General features: G+C 38.8%; 1 protein-coding gene across 10 annotated transcripts in view; it reads left to right on the top strand.

The window, feature by feature from the left end:
- Window positions 1-16982, top strand: part of CDKL3 (cyclin dependent kinase like 3) — a 112702-nt gene that overhangs the window by 57394 nt on the left and 38326 nt on the right. For 8 of the 10 annotated variants that reach the window (XM_035284760.3, XM_078359378.1, XM_078359376.1 and 5 more), the window contains 6 exons: window positions 2184-2272; window positions 5805-5958; window positions 6059-6387; window positions 7813-7906; window positions 10223-10385; window positions 12195-12292. In XM_035284760.3, the coding sequence (XP_035140651.1) occupies window positions 2184-2272; window positions 5805-5958; window positions 6059-6387; window positions 7813-7906; window positions 10223-10385; window positions 12195-12292 (927 nt within the window). The remainder of the gene's footprint in view (window positions 1-2183; window positions 2273-5804; window positions 5959-6058; window positions 6388-7812; window positions 7907-10222; window positions 10386-12194; window positions 12293-16982) is intronic. The other 2 variants (XR_615203.5, XM_078359382.1) reach the window with 2 other exon arrangements.

The raw sequence follows: 16982 nt of genomic DNA, 5'->3' as shown, positions 1-16982 counted from the left end.
TTAAAAAAATCCCTTCCCTGTTGATGGACATTTGGATTGTTTCCCATTTTTCGCTATCACAAATAAAGCTGCCATGAGAACATTCATGTTCATCTTTGTGTGGAACACACAATGTATTTTCATTCCTCTTGCAGAAATATCTAAGAACAGAATGGCTGGGTCATGGGTAGGCATATGTTTAATTGTTAAAGAAACTGCCAATCTGTTTCCCAAAGTGTCATATTTTACATTTTCCAAAGTAGGGCATTTATTTAAATTCCCTGAATTATATTCACAGAAGGACTGCCTCTAATTTGTCTGCCTCTATGATTTGGTCAGAACTTTTAGCATTTTTCTTATTATGTTTTAGTGATAGATTACTATTATGTTCTAAAATAAGCACATATTTTTAAGTAGTTGCAGTTTTAAAGACCTAGGTATTGCCACATCACTAAGTAGGTGATAGACTTAAATAATTCTCTTTTGTAAATCAGTGTTTTTTATTTTGGTTTAAAAAAAAAAAACTCATATAACATGGAATTTACCTTCTTCTTTTTTTTTTTGAGATGGAGTCTCGCTCTATAGCCCAGGCTGGAGTGCAATGGCGCGATCTTGGCTCACCTCAACCTCTGCCTCCCTGGTCCCATCAAGCAGTTCTCCTACCTCAGCCTCCTAAGTAGTTGGGATTACAGGCACGACCCACCATGCCCAGCTAGTTTTTGTATTTTTTAGTAGAGACGGGGTTTCACCATGTTGGCCAGTCTGGTCTTGAACTCCTGACCTCATGATCTCATGATCTGCCTGCCTCAGCCTCCCAAAGTGCTAGGATTATGGTGTGAGCCACCGTGCCTGGCTGGAATCTACCTTCTTACAAAATTATTAAGTGTACAGTATGGTATTTTTAACTACATGCACATTATTGTACAGCAAATCTCTAGATTTTTTTCTGCAAATCAACTTGAATATGCATTTTGAAATAAACAGAAACAAAATTTTATATACAATTATCTCGGATTTGTTGTATTTTAATTGTGGCTCCTGTGCTTAGGAGATCTTAGACAAATTACTTAATCTCTCTGTGCCTCAGTCTCCTCATCTGTATAGTGAGGGTAATAATAATAATACTTTGTAGGGTTGTTGTTGGGATGGAATGAAGAAAAAAGCTGGAACATTGTCTGGTATGTAGTAAGCATCAATAAAAGTTACTTGTCAGGCATGGTGGCATGTGTTTGTAGTTTGAGCTCCTCAAGAGGCTAAGGCAGGAGGATATCTTGAGCCAAAGAGTGTAAGGCTCCAGTGAACTATAATTGCACCACTGCACTCCAGACTGGGCGACAGAGTAAGAACTTGTCTGTCAAAAAATTTTAAAAGGCCAAGCATGGTGGCTGTCTTCTGTAATTCCAGTACTTTGGGAGACTGAGGTAGGAGAATCACTTGAATTCAAGAGTTCATCAGCCTCAAACATAACGAAACTCTCATCTCTACAAAAAAGAAGTTAACTGTTATTATGTTTTCCCTCCTTTCACAGGAAGAATGGAAATTATAAAGCAGATGCCTTTTATTCAAAACCTGTCTTTAATATTTTGATTAAAGAAATGTGTTCTATTTATAATTATTGTTATTTAACTACATGTAAATTTATTATGTACAACTTAACATTCAAAACTTCCTTCCATTGTTGTTTGTTTCTATACTAAGGCAGGGAAACAGAAAAGAGCTGTTTTAATAATGGGTTATTGGAAGATTTAGGGACTTGAATATTTGCAAAATTGTATTATGCTATAGAAAGAGCACTGGATTAGGAGTAAAACAACATGGGTTAAAACTCATGTTTGGCAAACTAGTAATCATGCTTCTACATCTGTAAAATGCAAATGATTATCCATGAACTTTCCACCTCACAGGGCAGAAAAGAGGATCAAAATGGTCTGATTAAATTTTGCTAATTTCAGCAGAAACAGACTGACCTCTGTTTTGACTAGAATCATAGGACATTTAACCTATAATAATGTTTTGCAAGTGCAAATTCCTTAGGGAAGTAAACAGTCAGAACTTACTACCAGAAATTCCTGTGGTCTAACTCCATCTTTTCAAGAATGCCTTTTGATCTGGTTAATTACTTCTTAATTTGTCTAATAAATTTAATTTTTACCATATGGAACACTGTTAAGAGCTCACTTATTAAAATCTTTTTCCTTTTCTAGGCTTGTTTACAAATTGATCCTGCTGACAGGATAACATCTAGTGATCTTTTGCATCATGAGTATTTTACTAGAGATGGATTTATTGAAAAGTATGCATTTTGAGTTAATGTGTTCTTTTTTAAAGGATATTTTACTAGCAGGAAAATTGCTATATAGGTTACTTTTACATAACAGAAATATTCAGTTTAACAAAAATTATTGATTTACTGTATCAGGTATTGACTAGGAAGATAGTAGACTTAATAAGTGTCATGAATAAAAAGTCTAATAATAGGATGGACACAGTAGCTCATGCCTATAATCCTCAAGGATTCAAAGAGAATCCTTGAGGGTGACTAGAACTTCAAGCATTTCAGGATTATGCTTGTAATCCCAGCACTTTGGGAGGCTGAGGTGGGCAGATTGTTTGAGCCACAATGTTCATGACCTGCCTGGGCAACATAAGGAGACCCCTGTCTCTACAAAAAATATAAATTAGCTAGGTGTGGTGGCACACGCTTAAAGTCCCAGCTACTCAGGAGGCTGAGGTGGGAGGATGGCTTGAACCCTGGAGGCGGAGTTTGCAGTGTGCTGAGATTGCACCACTGCACTCCAGCCTAGATGACAGGTTGAGACCCTATCTAAAAAAAAGAAAGAAGAAAATCTAATAATAAAAAGTAATTACAGTTAACATTCATTATACAGTTACCATGTCCTAGGTAGTGTACTCAGCTCTTTACATCCTACAGTTTCAGTGTCATCATAGACCAGAGATAACATTAAATAAGCAATCAACATTTCTTAGCTTTATTCCTGTTTGGACCTCTGACTCAGATAATAGTCTGGTTTTTCCTCTTGTAATGACATCCATTTATCAAAATTAAGATGTACTGCCCAAATGATTTTTCTACTTATTCTCTGTTGTAGTGCCTATTGTCTTTGTTTTTTTTTTGTTTGTTTTTTGTTTTTTTTGAGGCAAAGTCTCACTCTGTTGCCCAGGCTGGAGTACAGTGGCACAATCTGAGCTCACTTCAACCTCCATCTCCTGGGTTCAAGCAATTCTTCTACCTCAGCCTCCCTAGTAGCTGGGATTACCGGCACACACCACCATGCCCGGCTAATTTTTGTACTTTTAGTAGAGATGGGGTTTCACCATGTTGGCCAGGCTGGTCTTGAACTCCTGACCTCAGGTGATCCACCTGCCTTGGCCTCCCAAAGTGCTGGGATCACAGGCGTGAGCCATCATGCCCAGCCACAGTGCCTGTTGTCACTCTACCCATGAAATTGGAAGTTCTCTGAAAACAGGTGCCATGCTTCTTATAGATCTTCTGTGCCCCACATTGTCTATAACATGCTCAGCATATAATCTATATTACAATTTAGATTCATGAATCAGCCATGTTTCTTAAAAAAAACCACCATTTTCTTTTCTGTTTTATTATTATACTTTAAGTTCTGGAGTACATGCAGGTTTGTTACATAGGTATACACGTGCCATCATGGTTGGCTGCATCCATCACCCCGTCATCTACATTAGATATTTCTCTTAATGCTGTTCCTCCCCTAGCTCCCCACCTGCCAACAGGCCCCAGTGTGTGATATTCCCCTCCCTGTGTCCACATGTTCTCACTGTTCAACATCCACTTATGAGTGAGAACATTCAGCGTTTGGTTTTCTATATTTATGTTAGTTTACTGAGAATGATGGTTTCCAGCTTTATCCATGTCCCTAAATAGGGCATTAACTCATCCTGTTTTATGGCAGCATAGTATTCCATGGAAAAATGCCATTTTCTATTTGGGCTTTGAAAGAAACAGGAAAAGTTTCTCATTTACTGCAAAACCATTCAGTTTGTTTTGGACATGACATTAGAAAGATGGACATCCATTAAAAATATGATGGAGCTAAGGTCAGATATGGAAAAGTCCAGGAACTGCTCTTGGAGATAGATTAAATAGAAAAAAGCAAAGAGAATCCTTGAGGGTGACTAGAACGTCAAGCATTTCAGGAATTTTACTCGAAAAAAATAAGGTGATATATTTAAAGTGCCATTGGCCAGCCACAGTGGCTCATGCCTGTAATCCCAGCACTTTGGGAGGCCAAGGTCGGCGGATCAAATGAGGTCAGGAGTTCAAGATCAGTCTGGCCAACATGGTGAAACTCCGTCTCTACTTAAAATGTAAAATATTAGCTGGGTGTGGGCATGTGCCTGTAGTCCCATCTGCTCAGGAAGCTGAGACAGGAGAATTGCTTGAGACCGAGAGGCTGAGGCTGCAGTGAGCCAAGATTGCACCACTGCACTCCAGCCTGGGTGACAAAGTGTAACTCTATCTCAAAAAAATAAAAGAATAAAAAATTTTTTAAAAAGTGCCATTGATAAAAAGCGGGTGTTATTGGCTAGGCATAGAAGCTCATGCCTGTATTCCCAGCACTTTGGATGGCTAAAGCAGGTGGATGGCTTGAACTTAGGAGTTCAAGACCAGCCTTGACAACATGGCAAAACCCTGTCTCTATGAAAAATAACAAAAATTATCCGGGCATGTTGGAGTATACCTGTAGTACCAGCTACTAGGGAGGCTGAGGTAGGGGACTGCTTGAGTCTAGGAGGTCAAGGTTGCAGTGAGCTGTGAGTGTGCCACTGCACTGCAGCCTCAGCAACCCTGTCTCCAAAAAAAAAAGATGCCAGTTATTGACTTAAAAAGTTGCTTCATAACAGTTCTACAAAAACTAAGATATTAGGCTTTTATTATTGTGGGGTGAAATTACCTTGAGTTCAATTTATAGAATCCTCAGAAAATGTTTGGGTAAGACCTTTTCCTTTGATAAGATGCCTCTTTAGTTTTTGGACCTTCTGTAGTTCAAGGGAGATTTGACAGAAGTGTGACATTTTCTCATCTAACCAAACTAATCACACTGGTTCTTTATTTTTTTTCATCTCTTCACACTACTTGTCATTAGGCCTGTGCCCTGCACAGCACTGGCAAGAGTGGGCTGCACAAGGGAAGAATTCATTCACGGGCTGATGATGTTTTAAAACTTTCTCAAATTGATAGTTCTAACTGCTTCAAGGGGGGGACTTGTGCAGTTCAGGGAAGGGGTGGGAAGGAGACTTTTCAGTATAGACTTTTGAGCTTTGAACAACATGAATGGACTTTCTAATTAAAAAACTCTTAAAAAACCAAAACAATCTCTCTCCAATATGAATATATTCTGTTAACGTTTCTCTAGAGTAAGATTTCAGAAGCTAGTTAGTTCATTTTTAAAGTTCTGTTACTTTAAAGAACCACAAAAAAGGCAAAAGTGATGTGAATCTTCCTTGAAAATAATAGTATCTTTATCAAAATTAAAAGCAATTTTTAAAGCAAAGTTTATATCACAAAAGGAATCTAATGAGTATAAATCTATTTTGTAAAATTTTATATAGTAGATCCCATAGTATAATTTTTGAAAGATATATCTTTACCAGAAAGCAACTTTTATTAGGTAAATGTTGGGCCATTTCTTGGCATGCATTATAATTAGACAGCATTATTTATGCTGTAACTGAAATATAAATTAATTGGATGAAATGGTTCATTCAAGATAAAATACTCCATCTGCGTATATAAAAAGATTACTCGTTGCTATTGCTTGTTTTATCAGATTCATGCCACAACTGAAAGCTAAATTACTGCAGGAAGAAAGAGTCAATCCACTAATAAAGCCAAAAGAGAATTCTAGAGAAAATGAACTTAGGAGAGATGAAAGAAATGTAGTTTATAGCAATACACTGCTAAGTGGCTCAGTTTTGGGAAAGGTAAGAACTTTGGTTTTGTTTCAGCTAGAATAATTATATTATAGTTAGACTCTAGTGACAACTGTTCTCATGACTCAGATTTTGGATGTATTTATTCCAGGAAATAGAAAAAGAGAAAAAGCCCAACGAGATCAAAGTCAGAGTTACTAGAGTCAAAGGAGGAAGAGGAGATACCTTAGAACTGAAAAAGATGGACTATGAAGGTGGACTTTGTCAACAGGATCCACATGAAAATGTTCATGCTATGGCTCAGGATACAAAACTTGTAACCAGTGAACCACCAAACCCTATCAACCCCAGCACTGACTATAATGGCTTGAAAGAGTATCCACATTGCAGAAGTTCTGTGACAATGCCACCCATCAATCTAACTAACAGTAATTTGATAGCTGCAAATCTCAATTTAAATCTCTTTCACCCCAGTGTGAGGTGAGCTGTAGCAGAGAAGAAACCTAAATAATACAAAGTTCCTGTGTAATGGTGTTTCAAATGTTCTGAGTGTCTGTATGTAAACTGAACTTGAAGAAAATATATTGAAGTTAAAACTATAATGGGCCATTTACTGAGTGCTTCTTATGAACGCTGTAGAAGAAATTAACTTTTCTTGGCCATATAGATGTTTAAATTTTCACTAATGTCTTTTGGAAAAACCTCATTTAAAAAAAAAGACCCTTAGAAAAATGTTTTTCTTTTTGAAGAGAAAAAAAGGTGATATGACCTACGTTCTGGTATCAGTGTGCCTTGGTATAACAAAATAAACTTTATTTCTATATCATAGCAAATTCTCTAAGTGGAGAAAGGATAGTAAATAATCTTTCGTAAGTCAGATAGCCTTTCAAGATGAAATATTCAAGATGAAATCTAAGTTTTAGATTTAACCTCTGATACAGATTGAGAGACTGGTCCATGAGTCTGGTTAATCAAGGGCTGTATGATGGATGGTGAGGGTCTGTCCAGCAAGGCAGTAGGGCCACTTCAAAATTTAGGGAGACTACTATCTTTCTAAGGGAAGAAAGAGACTGGGTTCATTAGCCCAAGAGGATTCTAGCAGACTGGTTTGGGCTACAGATTGTGAAGCCCAGTGGTCTGCAGAAGTGAGCAAGTGGACATGTCTGTGTCAGTCCAAAGGTACAGCAGGCTACAGACTGCAAGAGCCGAATTGTTTGTGAGGTGATCCCAAAACCATGGTGCCAGTAACAATGGTTGTAAGCCAGTCAGTCTTGGACAGTAAGTTCATAAATTGAGAAAGCCAGTAGTTAAGAGATCCAAATTCAGAACAGATAGATGGGGACAAATAGGCCAGCAGGAGTGACCCCCCAACATGCCTGTCACCACTGATGTTAGCATGCATTAATTGTTCTCTGCCCTGTTACCACCTCTCTCCTTAGAGCAGTTGGTAGGTAAGGATTGACTATTGCATTTTGGTACTCAGTGTTCAAACAGTAGACTTCCATGCCATAATTTATTCATTCTTGAAGCTAAATTAAAGGCATTTCGGCTGGGCACAGTGGCTCATGCCTGTAATCCCAGCACTTTGGGAGGCCGAGGTGGGTGGATCACTTTAGTGCAGGAGTTTGAGACTAGCCTGGCCAAAATGGCAAAACCCTGTCTCTAGAAAAAATACAAAAATTAGCTGCGTGTGGTGGAGCACACCAGTAATCCCAGCTGCTTGGGAGGCTGAGGCAAGAGAATTACTTGAACCTGGAAGACAGAGTTTGCAGTGAGCTGAGCTTGTGCCTCTGTACTCTAGCCTGGGTGACAGAGTGAGATTCCGCCTAAAAAAAACAAAAAGCAAAAAACACCAAGGCATTTCTGGGGAGTTCTAATAGCTTCTTATTCATTTTTAAATATTAGGTTAACTGAAAGAGCAAAAAAGCAACGAACTTCTTCACAATCTACTGGACAAGTTATGCCTAATAGCAGGCAAGAGGATACGGGTCCTATTCAAGTAAGGCAAGAAGCTACTCATTAAAATATGACCTCTTTTAACATTACTTCTTTTTTCCTTTTCTCGACCTTTAGGGCTCTAGAACTTTTTTGTTTGTTTGTTTGTGTGTGTGTGTGTTTGAGACAGGCTCTCTCTCTATTGCCCACACTGGAGGGTAGTGGTACGATCTCAGCTAACCGCAGCCTCAACTTGCTGGGCTCAAGCAATCCTCCCACCTCAGACTCCCAGGTAGCTGAGACTCCAGGTATGTGCCACTATGCCCAGATAATTTTGTTCATTTTTTGTAGAGACACAGTCTTACTATGTTGCCCAGGCTGGTCTCAAACTCCTGGGCTCAAGGGATCCTCCTACCTCAGCCTCCCAAAGGTGTGAGACACCGCACCCAGCCTCTAACACCTTCAAAAATGTGCTCTTAGTTTCTTTTTTTTATTCCTGAGATGAAAATAGGCCATTATTTTCTTAGTGCTTTCACAACTTTAATTAACTTCATATGTCTTAATTTATATATTTAGTATGTGATTTAGGCAGAGTAAGTTAAGGTTTCCACCTTTAGAAGTCACAAGTTTTGTTTTTTCCACTTTCAAAAAATGTTTTTAATATCTTACTTTATGGACTAAAAACAATTGCCAAAGAAACACAACTTACTTTCACTAGAAAAAGCAATCAATGTAATTTATCCCCCTCTCAACTTTTGTTTTGTTTTGTTTTTGGTGTATTTTGTGTTATTCATCTCTGATGGGATCTCCCAGCTTTTTACATATGAAAGTGATTTATTCAAAATTGAAGCACAGTGTTAATTATAATAATAAAAACTGAAAACAATACAAATGTCCAAGAGCAGGTGACTAATTAAGTACATTAGGAACATTCATATGGTGGGATACTACACGTTACATTGTGGAAGAATGTTCATCGAGCTAGACAAGATTTTATGATGTTTTCAAATGAACAAAAATCTGGTAACACAGAATGTTTTCCACATGCTGGATGTGCAACTAATTTTTTTCCTTTGGGTATTCCCCGCGTTTACAAAGCATATCATTTTGTAGATAGGTAAATAGGTTGTTAAGAAAATGAACTGCCGCAATTTGTTCAAAGTCAGAGTGGAATGAATAGTATTAAAAAGGAAAAGTTGGCCAGGCGCGGTGGCTCACACCTGTAATCCTAGCACTTTGGGAGGCTGAGACAGGCAGATCATCTGAGGTCAGGAGTTCGAAACCAGTTTGGCCAACATGATGAAACCCCATCTGTACTACAAATACAAACAAATTAGCTGGGCATGGTGGCAGGCAGCTGTAATTCCAGCTACTTGGGAGGCTGAGGCAGGAGAATCGCTTGAACCTGGGAGGTGGAGGTTGCAGTGAGTCAAGATTGCGCCACTGCACTCCAGCCTGGGTGACAGAGCAAGATTCCGTCTCAAAAAAAAAAAAAAAGAAGAAAAGAAAAAGAAAAATTTGGTTCTGGCCAGGCACAGTGGCTTCTACCTATAATCCTAGCGTTCTGGAAGGCCAAGCTGGTAGGATTGCTTGAGCCCAGGAATTTGAGAACAGCCTGAACAATGTAGCAAGACCTTGTCTCTACAAAAAAATGACATAAAATAAATTAGTCATATGTGGTGGCATGTGGCTGTGGTTTCAGACGGGGTAGGATGAGGTGGAAGTATGGCTTGAGCCTTGGAGGTTGAGGCTGCAGTGAGCACCAGTGTATTCCAGCCCAGGCAACAGAACAAGACTCTGTCTCCATAATAATAATAAAGATAATAATAAGGCCGGGTGCAGTGGCAGATGCTTGTAATCTCAGCACTTTGGGAACCCAAGGCAGAAGGACCACTGGAGCCCAGGAGTTTGAGGTCAGCCTAGTCAACATAACAAGACCCTATCTCTCCAAAAAATCTAAAAATTAGCTATGTATGGTGGTGCATGCCTGTAGTCCCAGCTACTCAGGAGACTGAGATGGAAAGATCACTTGAGCCCAGGGGGTTGACACTGCAATGAGCTGTGATCGTGCCAATGCACTCCAGCTGGGCGACAGAGCAAGACTCTGTCTCAAAATAATGTTATTATTATTGTGGTCCTCATGAACAAGACTATTATGCTCAGAATATTAAATGTGCTAAAATGTTTGCTTTATGAAACTTTTATTGGAGTTTGATCTGTTGATATGTTCAACAGTATTCTATTCTAAATCTTCTTAATTATTGAAATAATTGTTATATCTATCTTATACCATCCAAATGGCTAGCAATTCTAGGCTTGTCATTCTATAAATAGTTAGACACATTTCTTCAAAATAATACTTGTTTATTTGTTTGTTTAGAGCCAAATGGAGAAGGATATATTTAATGAGCAAACAGGTCACAGTGACCAAATGGCAAATGTGAACAAAAGGAAGCTGAACTTTTCCAGATCTGACAGGAAAAAATTCCATTTTCCGGAATTGCCTGTCACAATACAGTCAAAAGATACAAAAGTAATGGAAGGTACACATTTGTTGCATAGCTTTACAAATATTATCTCTTTTATAAGATTTTTTCATAATACAACTTATATTTTATAGTGCAGCTTAGATAGAGAACAGTAAATTGGTGAGAAAACCATTTCAGCGGATGAGATTTTCTCCCCATTGTCAAATAAGGGGTACAAGTTTAAGGAGATAATTTTAAAGAGGCATAGGCTTGTAATCCCAGCATTTTGGGAGGCCAATGTAGGAGGATTGCTTGAGCCCAGGAGTTTGAGACCAGCCTGGGCAACATAGCAAGACCCTGTCTCTACAAAAACGAGCATGGTGGTGTATGCCTGTAGTCCCAGCTAATTGGAAGGCTGAGGTAGGAGGACTGCTTGACCCAGGAGGTTGAGACTGCAGTGAAACATGATCACGCCACTCCACTCCACTCCAGGGTGACATAGTGAGACCCCGTCTCTAAAAAAAAATTTTTTTAATAAAAAAAATAATAAAGAGAAGACAGCTTTAAAGGGAAAATTTTTAAATTTTATTTATTTATTTAATTTTTTAAAAGACAGTCTCACTTTGCCACCCAGGTTGGAGTATAGTGGAATAATCTCAGCTCAGTGCAACTGCCGCCTCCTGGGTTCAGGTGATTCTCATGCCTAGCCTCCTGTGTAGCTGGGGCTACAGGTGCCTGCCACCACATAGTAGAGATGGGGTTTCACCATGTTGGCCAGGCTGGTCTTGAACTCCTGACCTCAGGTGATCCAACCATTTTGGCCTCCCAAAGTGCTGGGATTACAGGCATGAGCCATTGCAGCTGGCCGCAAAGGATAATTTTTTTTATTAGCTCAATGTTGTTGAACTGTTAAAGCAGTGTTTGAGAAATTTGGTTTAGTATATGACCTGGAGTAAAATGTCCTTCTATGTTTCTTCATAATCATTTACCCATATAGTATCAGGAATTTTATATATATTTTGGGCATTCAAAGACTTAACAGGTAAGATTTATAGGCTGGCTGCAGTGGCTCACACCTGTAATCCCAGCACTTTGGGAGGGCAAGATGGGCAGATCACCTGAGGTCAGGAGTTTGAGACCACCCTGGCCAATATGGCAAAACTCCATCTCTACTAAAAATACAAAAATTAGGTGGGCGTGATGGCTCATGCCTATAATCCCAGCTACTTGGGAGGCTGAGGCAGGAAAATAGCTTGAACCTGGGAGGCAGAGGTTGCAATGAGCTGAGGTTATGCCACTGCACTCCAGCCTAGGTGACAGAACAAGACTCCATCTCAGCTGGGCATGGTGGTTCATGCCTGTAATCCAGGCACTTTGGAGGCCAAAGCGGGTGGATCACCTGAGGTCGGGAATTCAAGACCAGCCTGACCAACATGGTGAAACCCTGTCTTAATTTAAAAAGAAAAAAAAAAAAAGATTTATAAACAACATTTATCTTGGAATGAAATTTATTTTTGTCTTGAATAAATGTTCTTATTCTTCTTTAAAGAACAGTGACACCTTGTGAAAAGTTAATATAATAGCAAGAATATAATCCTTGTACAGTTCAAGAGGAATTATCTGATCCACTGAACAGTTACACTGAGAATAGTAAAATAAAATGAATGTCTTATTTTAATACTTGGTAGACTATTTGTAAAGTTATAAAACAAATAATTTACAATATTTTACCATTACAACTTATAATTTATTTTGTTCCTTTGTAATAAACTGAGAAACTAACTTAGTGGATATCAGAATTTCTATTTGAAATTCTTAAAAAAGAAAGTAAAATTTCAAAGTAAGAATAACAAATTTTCATTGTTTTGTATATTTTTGCAAAAGCTAAACAGATAAAAATGCTGAAGAGGGAGTCAAAGAAAACAGATTCACCTAAAATACCAACTTTACTTAATGTGGATCAAAATCAAGAAAAACAAGAGGTAACTCTTTTTGTATATATCTTTTACTAAGGCATGTTGTTTAGAGCACTTGATTCAGTGTATAAATTTAGCTATCACTATTGGAAAGCTATATAAAAATTCAAAATTCTATAATCTTTGAACTCGAGAAACGGATCTGTATTTTCCTAGAATAACCAATTAATAAAAGTTTCTAAAAGTCATTTTTTGGGGGTAATGTTGAGTGATTAGAATGCATGGCACCCGTGGAAAATAGAATCTGTATTATGTGTAGTGTCAGATATCAGGCAGGTAAGACAGACTAGTGAAAATGATTAATAGTATAAATACATGTTTATATGGCCACAAGCATGTGTGTCTTTGTCTTCAGCCTCTTCCTTCCTTGTTGTTTTCTCTCCAGTTTATTCCCCTGTCTCTGCTGTCTGCCTACTGTCCTATTTTCACGAATATTTGCTCTCAGCTAACTATCAGGTAATCTTGTTGAAATATCCCCAGTCCCCACCGGGCACTGTGGCTTACGCCTGTAATCACAGCACTTTAGGAGGCCAAGACGAGCAGATCATGAGGTCAGGAGATGGAGACCATCCTGGCCAACATGGTAAAACCTTGTCTCTACTAAAAATACAAAAAAATTAGCTCGGCATGGTGGTGTGCGCCTGTAGTCCCAGATACTTGGGAGACTGAAGCAGGAGAATTGCTTAAACCTGGGAGGTGGAGGTTGCAGTGAGCCAAGATTGCACCACTGCACTCCAGCCTGGCAACAGAGCAAGACTGTCTCAAAAAAAAAAAAAAAAAAAAAAAAAAATTCCCAGTTCTTACCCAGCAGAGAGATTCTCAAATTTTATTTGAAAATCTTGAAGCCTGTAATATCCAAATTAATACTCTATAAAGACAGTCTTTTTAAAAAAATTTTGCTAACTCTCCTTAATTTAGCAGGGGTGATAAAGACAGTCTTTTAAGAGAAAGAGATTGTGCTGAGCACCCACTGAATTAAATCATATCAATTCTGCACTTGTGAGATCATCTCTGTATGTGATTTATCAACTTCTGTTTTTTAAAAAATAAAATGTATTAGTCTTACTTGTGATAAAATTAGTATATACTTTTTTTTTTTTTTCTGAGACGGAGTTTCGCTTTTGTTACCCAGGTTGGAGTGCAATGGTGCGATCTCACCGCAACCTCCGCCTCCTGGGTTCAGGCAATTCTCCTGCCTCAACCTCCCAAGTAGCTGGGACTACAGGTGTGCGCCACCATGCCCAGCTAATTTTTTTGTATTTTTAGTCGAGACGGGGTTTCACCATGTTGACCAGGATGGTCTCGATCTCTTGACCTTGTGAGCCACCCGCCTGGGCCTCCCAAAGTGCTGGGATTATATAGTACATAATTATTAAGAAAATTTGAAGAAATTAAACATAGAAAAAATAAACTATGTAAGAAGACATTTTAACAAGGCTACTTGGTCTCTATAATATTGGATAAGAGGGTTATTAGACCCTATTAGATGTGTTCTCACTGTGACATTTAGGACTATCTCTTTAGTCTTGGCCTAGAGCTTGTTAAGAACTCCACAGTCCACTTTGCGGAAAAGAAATGTCGTAGAACAAGAAAGCCATTAAGCTAGGCACAATGGCTCTCACCTGTGCCAGAGCCTCCCAAAATCCGAGCACTTTGGGAGGCTGAGATGGGTGGATCACCTGAGGTCAGGAGTTCAAGACCAGCCTTACCAATGTGGTGAAACCCTGTCTCTACTAAAAATAAAAAAATTCACCAAGTGTGATGGCAGGCAGCTGTAATCCCAGCTACTCAGAAGGCTGAGACAGGAGAATTGCTTGAACCTGAGAGGCAGAGGTTGCAGTGAGCCGGGATCACACCATTGCACTCCAGCCTGTGCCACAAGAGAAAACTCTGTCTCAAAAAACAAACAACGAAAAAAGAGTTCTTAAAGGAGATCTAGTCACTATTATGAATAATGGAGACCTATTGACTAACATACTGACATTTATCTTAAAAATTTTAAAGTACTTTTAAAGTAATTTCCCCAAAGGTTATAGCTCTTTTTATGTAACTTGCCCTTGATTGTATTGTCAGATATTTTAGTTGAAGACCATACCTAAGGGTGTGGATATGGGGAGAGAAAGTTGTCCCCTTATTCTATAAGTAGGATCCTGTGCATACTATTTTGGTACTTATTTTAATTATTGTCATGATCAATTATTACATAATTGCTAATGACATGTGAACTTTTTGCCAATAACATAATGAAACTTCAGCAATGAATGCATTGGTATGATGGATATTTTATTGGCTAATACTCATCAAAAGGTATTGGTCTGGCAAGTGTGTTTGAGTTTTATTTCTGGTCTGTTTTTATTTTCCACATATGATTCTATCTTGTAAATCTTTTTTACAAAGCACTTTTTTAAAGCAAATGGTTGAAGTAATGAGTTGCTTACATCAAAATAAAAAGGTTAGTTGTGGTGGTGTGCACCTGTAGTCCCTGAGCTACTTGGGAGGCTGAGGTGCAAGGAACACTTGTGCCCAGGAGTTTGAGGCTGGCCTGGGCAATGTAGCAAGACCCTAACTCTTAAAAAAGGAGGGGAAGGAGGAGAATGAAGGAAGGGAGGGAGGGAGAGAGGGAAGAAGAACAACAACCAATGAAAAATGTGAGGTAAGAGGATTGTTTGAGCCCAGGAGTTCGAGGTCCCTCTAGGCAACATAGTGAGACCCTGTATCTTAAAAAAAGAAGAAGAAGCCGATGAAAATAAAAGAAAGAAGGGAAAAAAAAATGAAATTACCCATTAGGCTAGAACATGATGACATTGGGATAGGTCTCAGAGAGTCTTTGAAAAAAGATATAGTCTTGATTTCTGTGTTTATTATTTACATTCCAAGCGTGTAGACTTTTCATCCATTCTCCCTGAGGAGACCGATCTCCAGAGTAAAAATAGTTTAAAGTGTAGTTTCAGTGCATACTAAGACCACATGTTTGGTAAACTGTTGCAGAGTCAACATTTTCCTCAAATTCAAGGTTATGAAAGTGATAGCTTTTAATTTTTTGAGACAGTCTTGCTGTGTTACCTAGGCTAGAGTGTAGTGGTGCGATCTCAACTCACTGCAACCTCTGCCTCCCAAGTTCAGGCAATTCTTCTGCCTCAGCCTTCTGAGTAGCTGGGATTACAGGCAGGCACCACCACACTGGCTAATTTTTTATATTTTTTAGTAGAGACAGGGTGTCGCTATGTTGGCCAGGCTGGTCTCAAACTCCTGACTTCAGGTGATCCACCCACGTCAGCCTCCCAAACTCAGGAGGCTGAGGCAGGGAATTGCTTGAACCTGGGAGATGCACACACACACACACACACACACACACACACACACACACACGTGTTGCCGGGCGTGGTGGTGAGTGCCTGTAATCCCAGCTACTCGGGAGGCTGAAGCAGGAGAATTGCCTGGACCCAGGAGGCGGAGGTTGCAGTAAGCTGAGATCGCACCATTGCACTCCAGCCTGGATGACAAGAGCAAAACTCAGTCTCCAAAAAAAAAAAAAAGAAAGTTGACTACATTCAGAAAGTGTAAATTAAAGGGCTCTAAATGGAAATTGGGCCAGGTTACCAAAAACAATTAGCAGTATTGCATAGGGAAGCAATTGAGAACTCTTAAGTGATACGAGAGCCATAAATTATAAGATGATAAAAGACTGCAAGAAAGCATTCTTTGATTTTAATAAAAGACAAAAGTATAGAAACAAATCAAATATCCTACTATCTCAGTAACTTCCCAACTGCCCACCTGCTCCTCCTGCAGGGTTAGGGAAAGCTGATAAGTGATGACTGTGTAGAGACAGATGATTATGATGATTTTTCTTCTTTTCTGAAAAAGTCATCCCACGGTTAGATAACCAGAAGAATGCACTTATGATGGGTGGGATAAAAACCAAACTAAAGAGAAGAAAGGAAAAGACTAGTGAAAGAGCTCTTCAAACTATATTCTATTCAAACTGGTCCAATATATTGTCATTCACTCTAGGATTGCTAAAAAATTATTGGGTGTTATTGATTAGTTTTGAATTATTATTTGAAAATCTCTCAAAAGGCTATGCTAGGTTGTCTATACTAGACAATCCTAGCATCCTTCATAAAAATGTAAGGCAAAAAAATAACAAATTTGTTTATCTTAATTTTGAATCCTGGAGACTTAGAAAGAATCCCAAAAGTTGATTTACAGTAATCAGGAAAAACGGTATATAATCACTGTGATTTTGTTATTTTATCCAGATAGTTTCTTTTTTTCTTTCTTTTTTTTTTTTTTGAGACGAAGTCTTACTCTGTCACCCAGGCTGGAGTGCAATGGCACAATCTTGGCTCACTGCAACCTCTGCCTTCCTAGTTTAAGCGATTCTCCTGTCTCAGCCTCCCAAGTAGCTGGGATTACAGGTGTGCATCACCACACCCAGCTAATGTTTCTATTTTTAGTAGAGACTAGGTTTCACAATGTTGGCCAGGCTAGTCTTGAACTCCTTATCTCAGGTGATCTGCCTGCCTCAGCCTCCCAAAGTGCTGGGATTACAGGTGTGAGCCACCATGCCCAGCCTGGTTTCTTAGTAATAATTTGATGAACCCTGTAAACATTGGGAAAGCAAGAGATATGATGTTCTTGTAGTTCACACACTTGGGGTCACTTCTTAGACCTCTTCTCTTTTTTGTCTACA

The sequence above is a fragment of the Callithrix jacchus genome, chromosome 2 (genome assembly GCF_049354715.1).
Source record: "Callithrix jacchus isolate 240 chromosome 2, calJac240_pri, whole genome shotgun sequence".
Taxonomy (NCBI): domain Eukaryota; kingdom Metazoa; phylum Chordata; class Mammalia; order Primates; family Cebidae; genus Callithrix; species Callithrix jacchus.
Note: the sequence above shows the minus strand (reverse complement) of the source record. Positions and strands in the feature narration are given on the sequence as shown.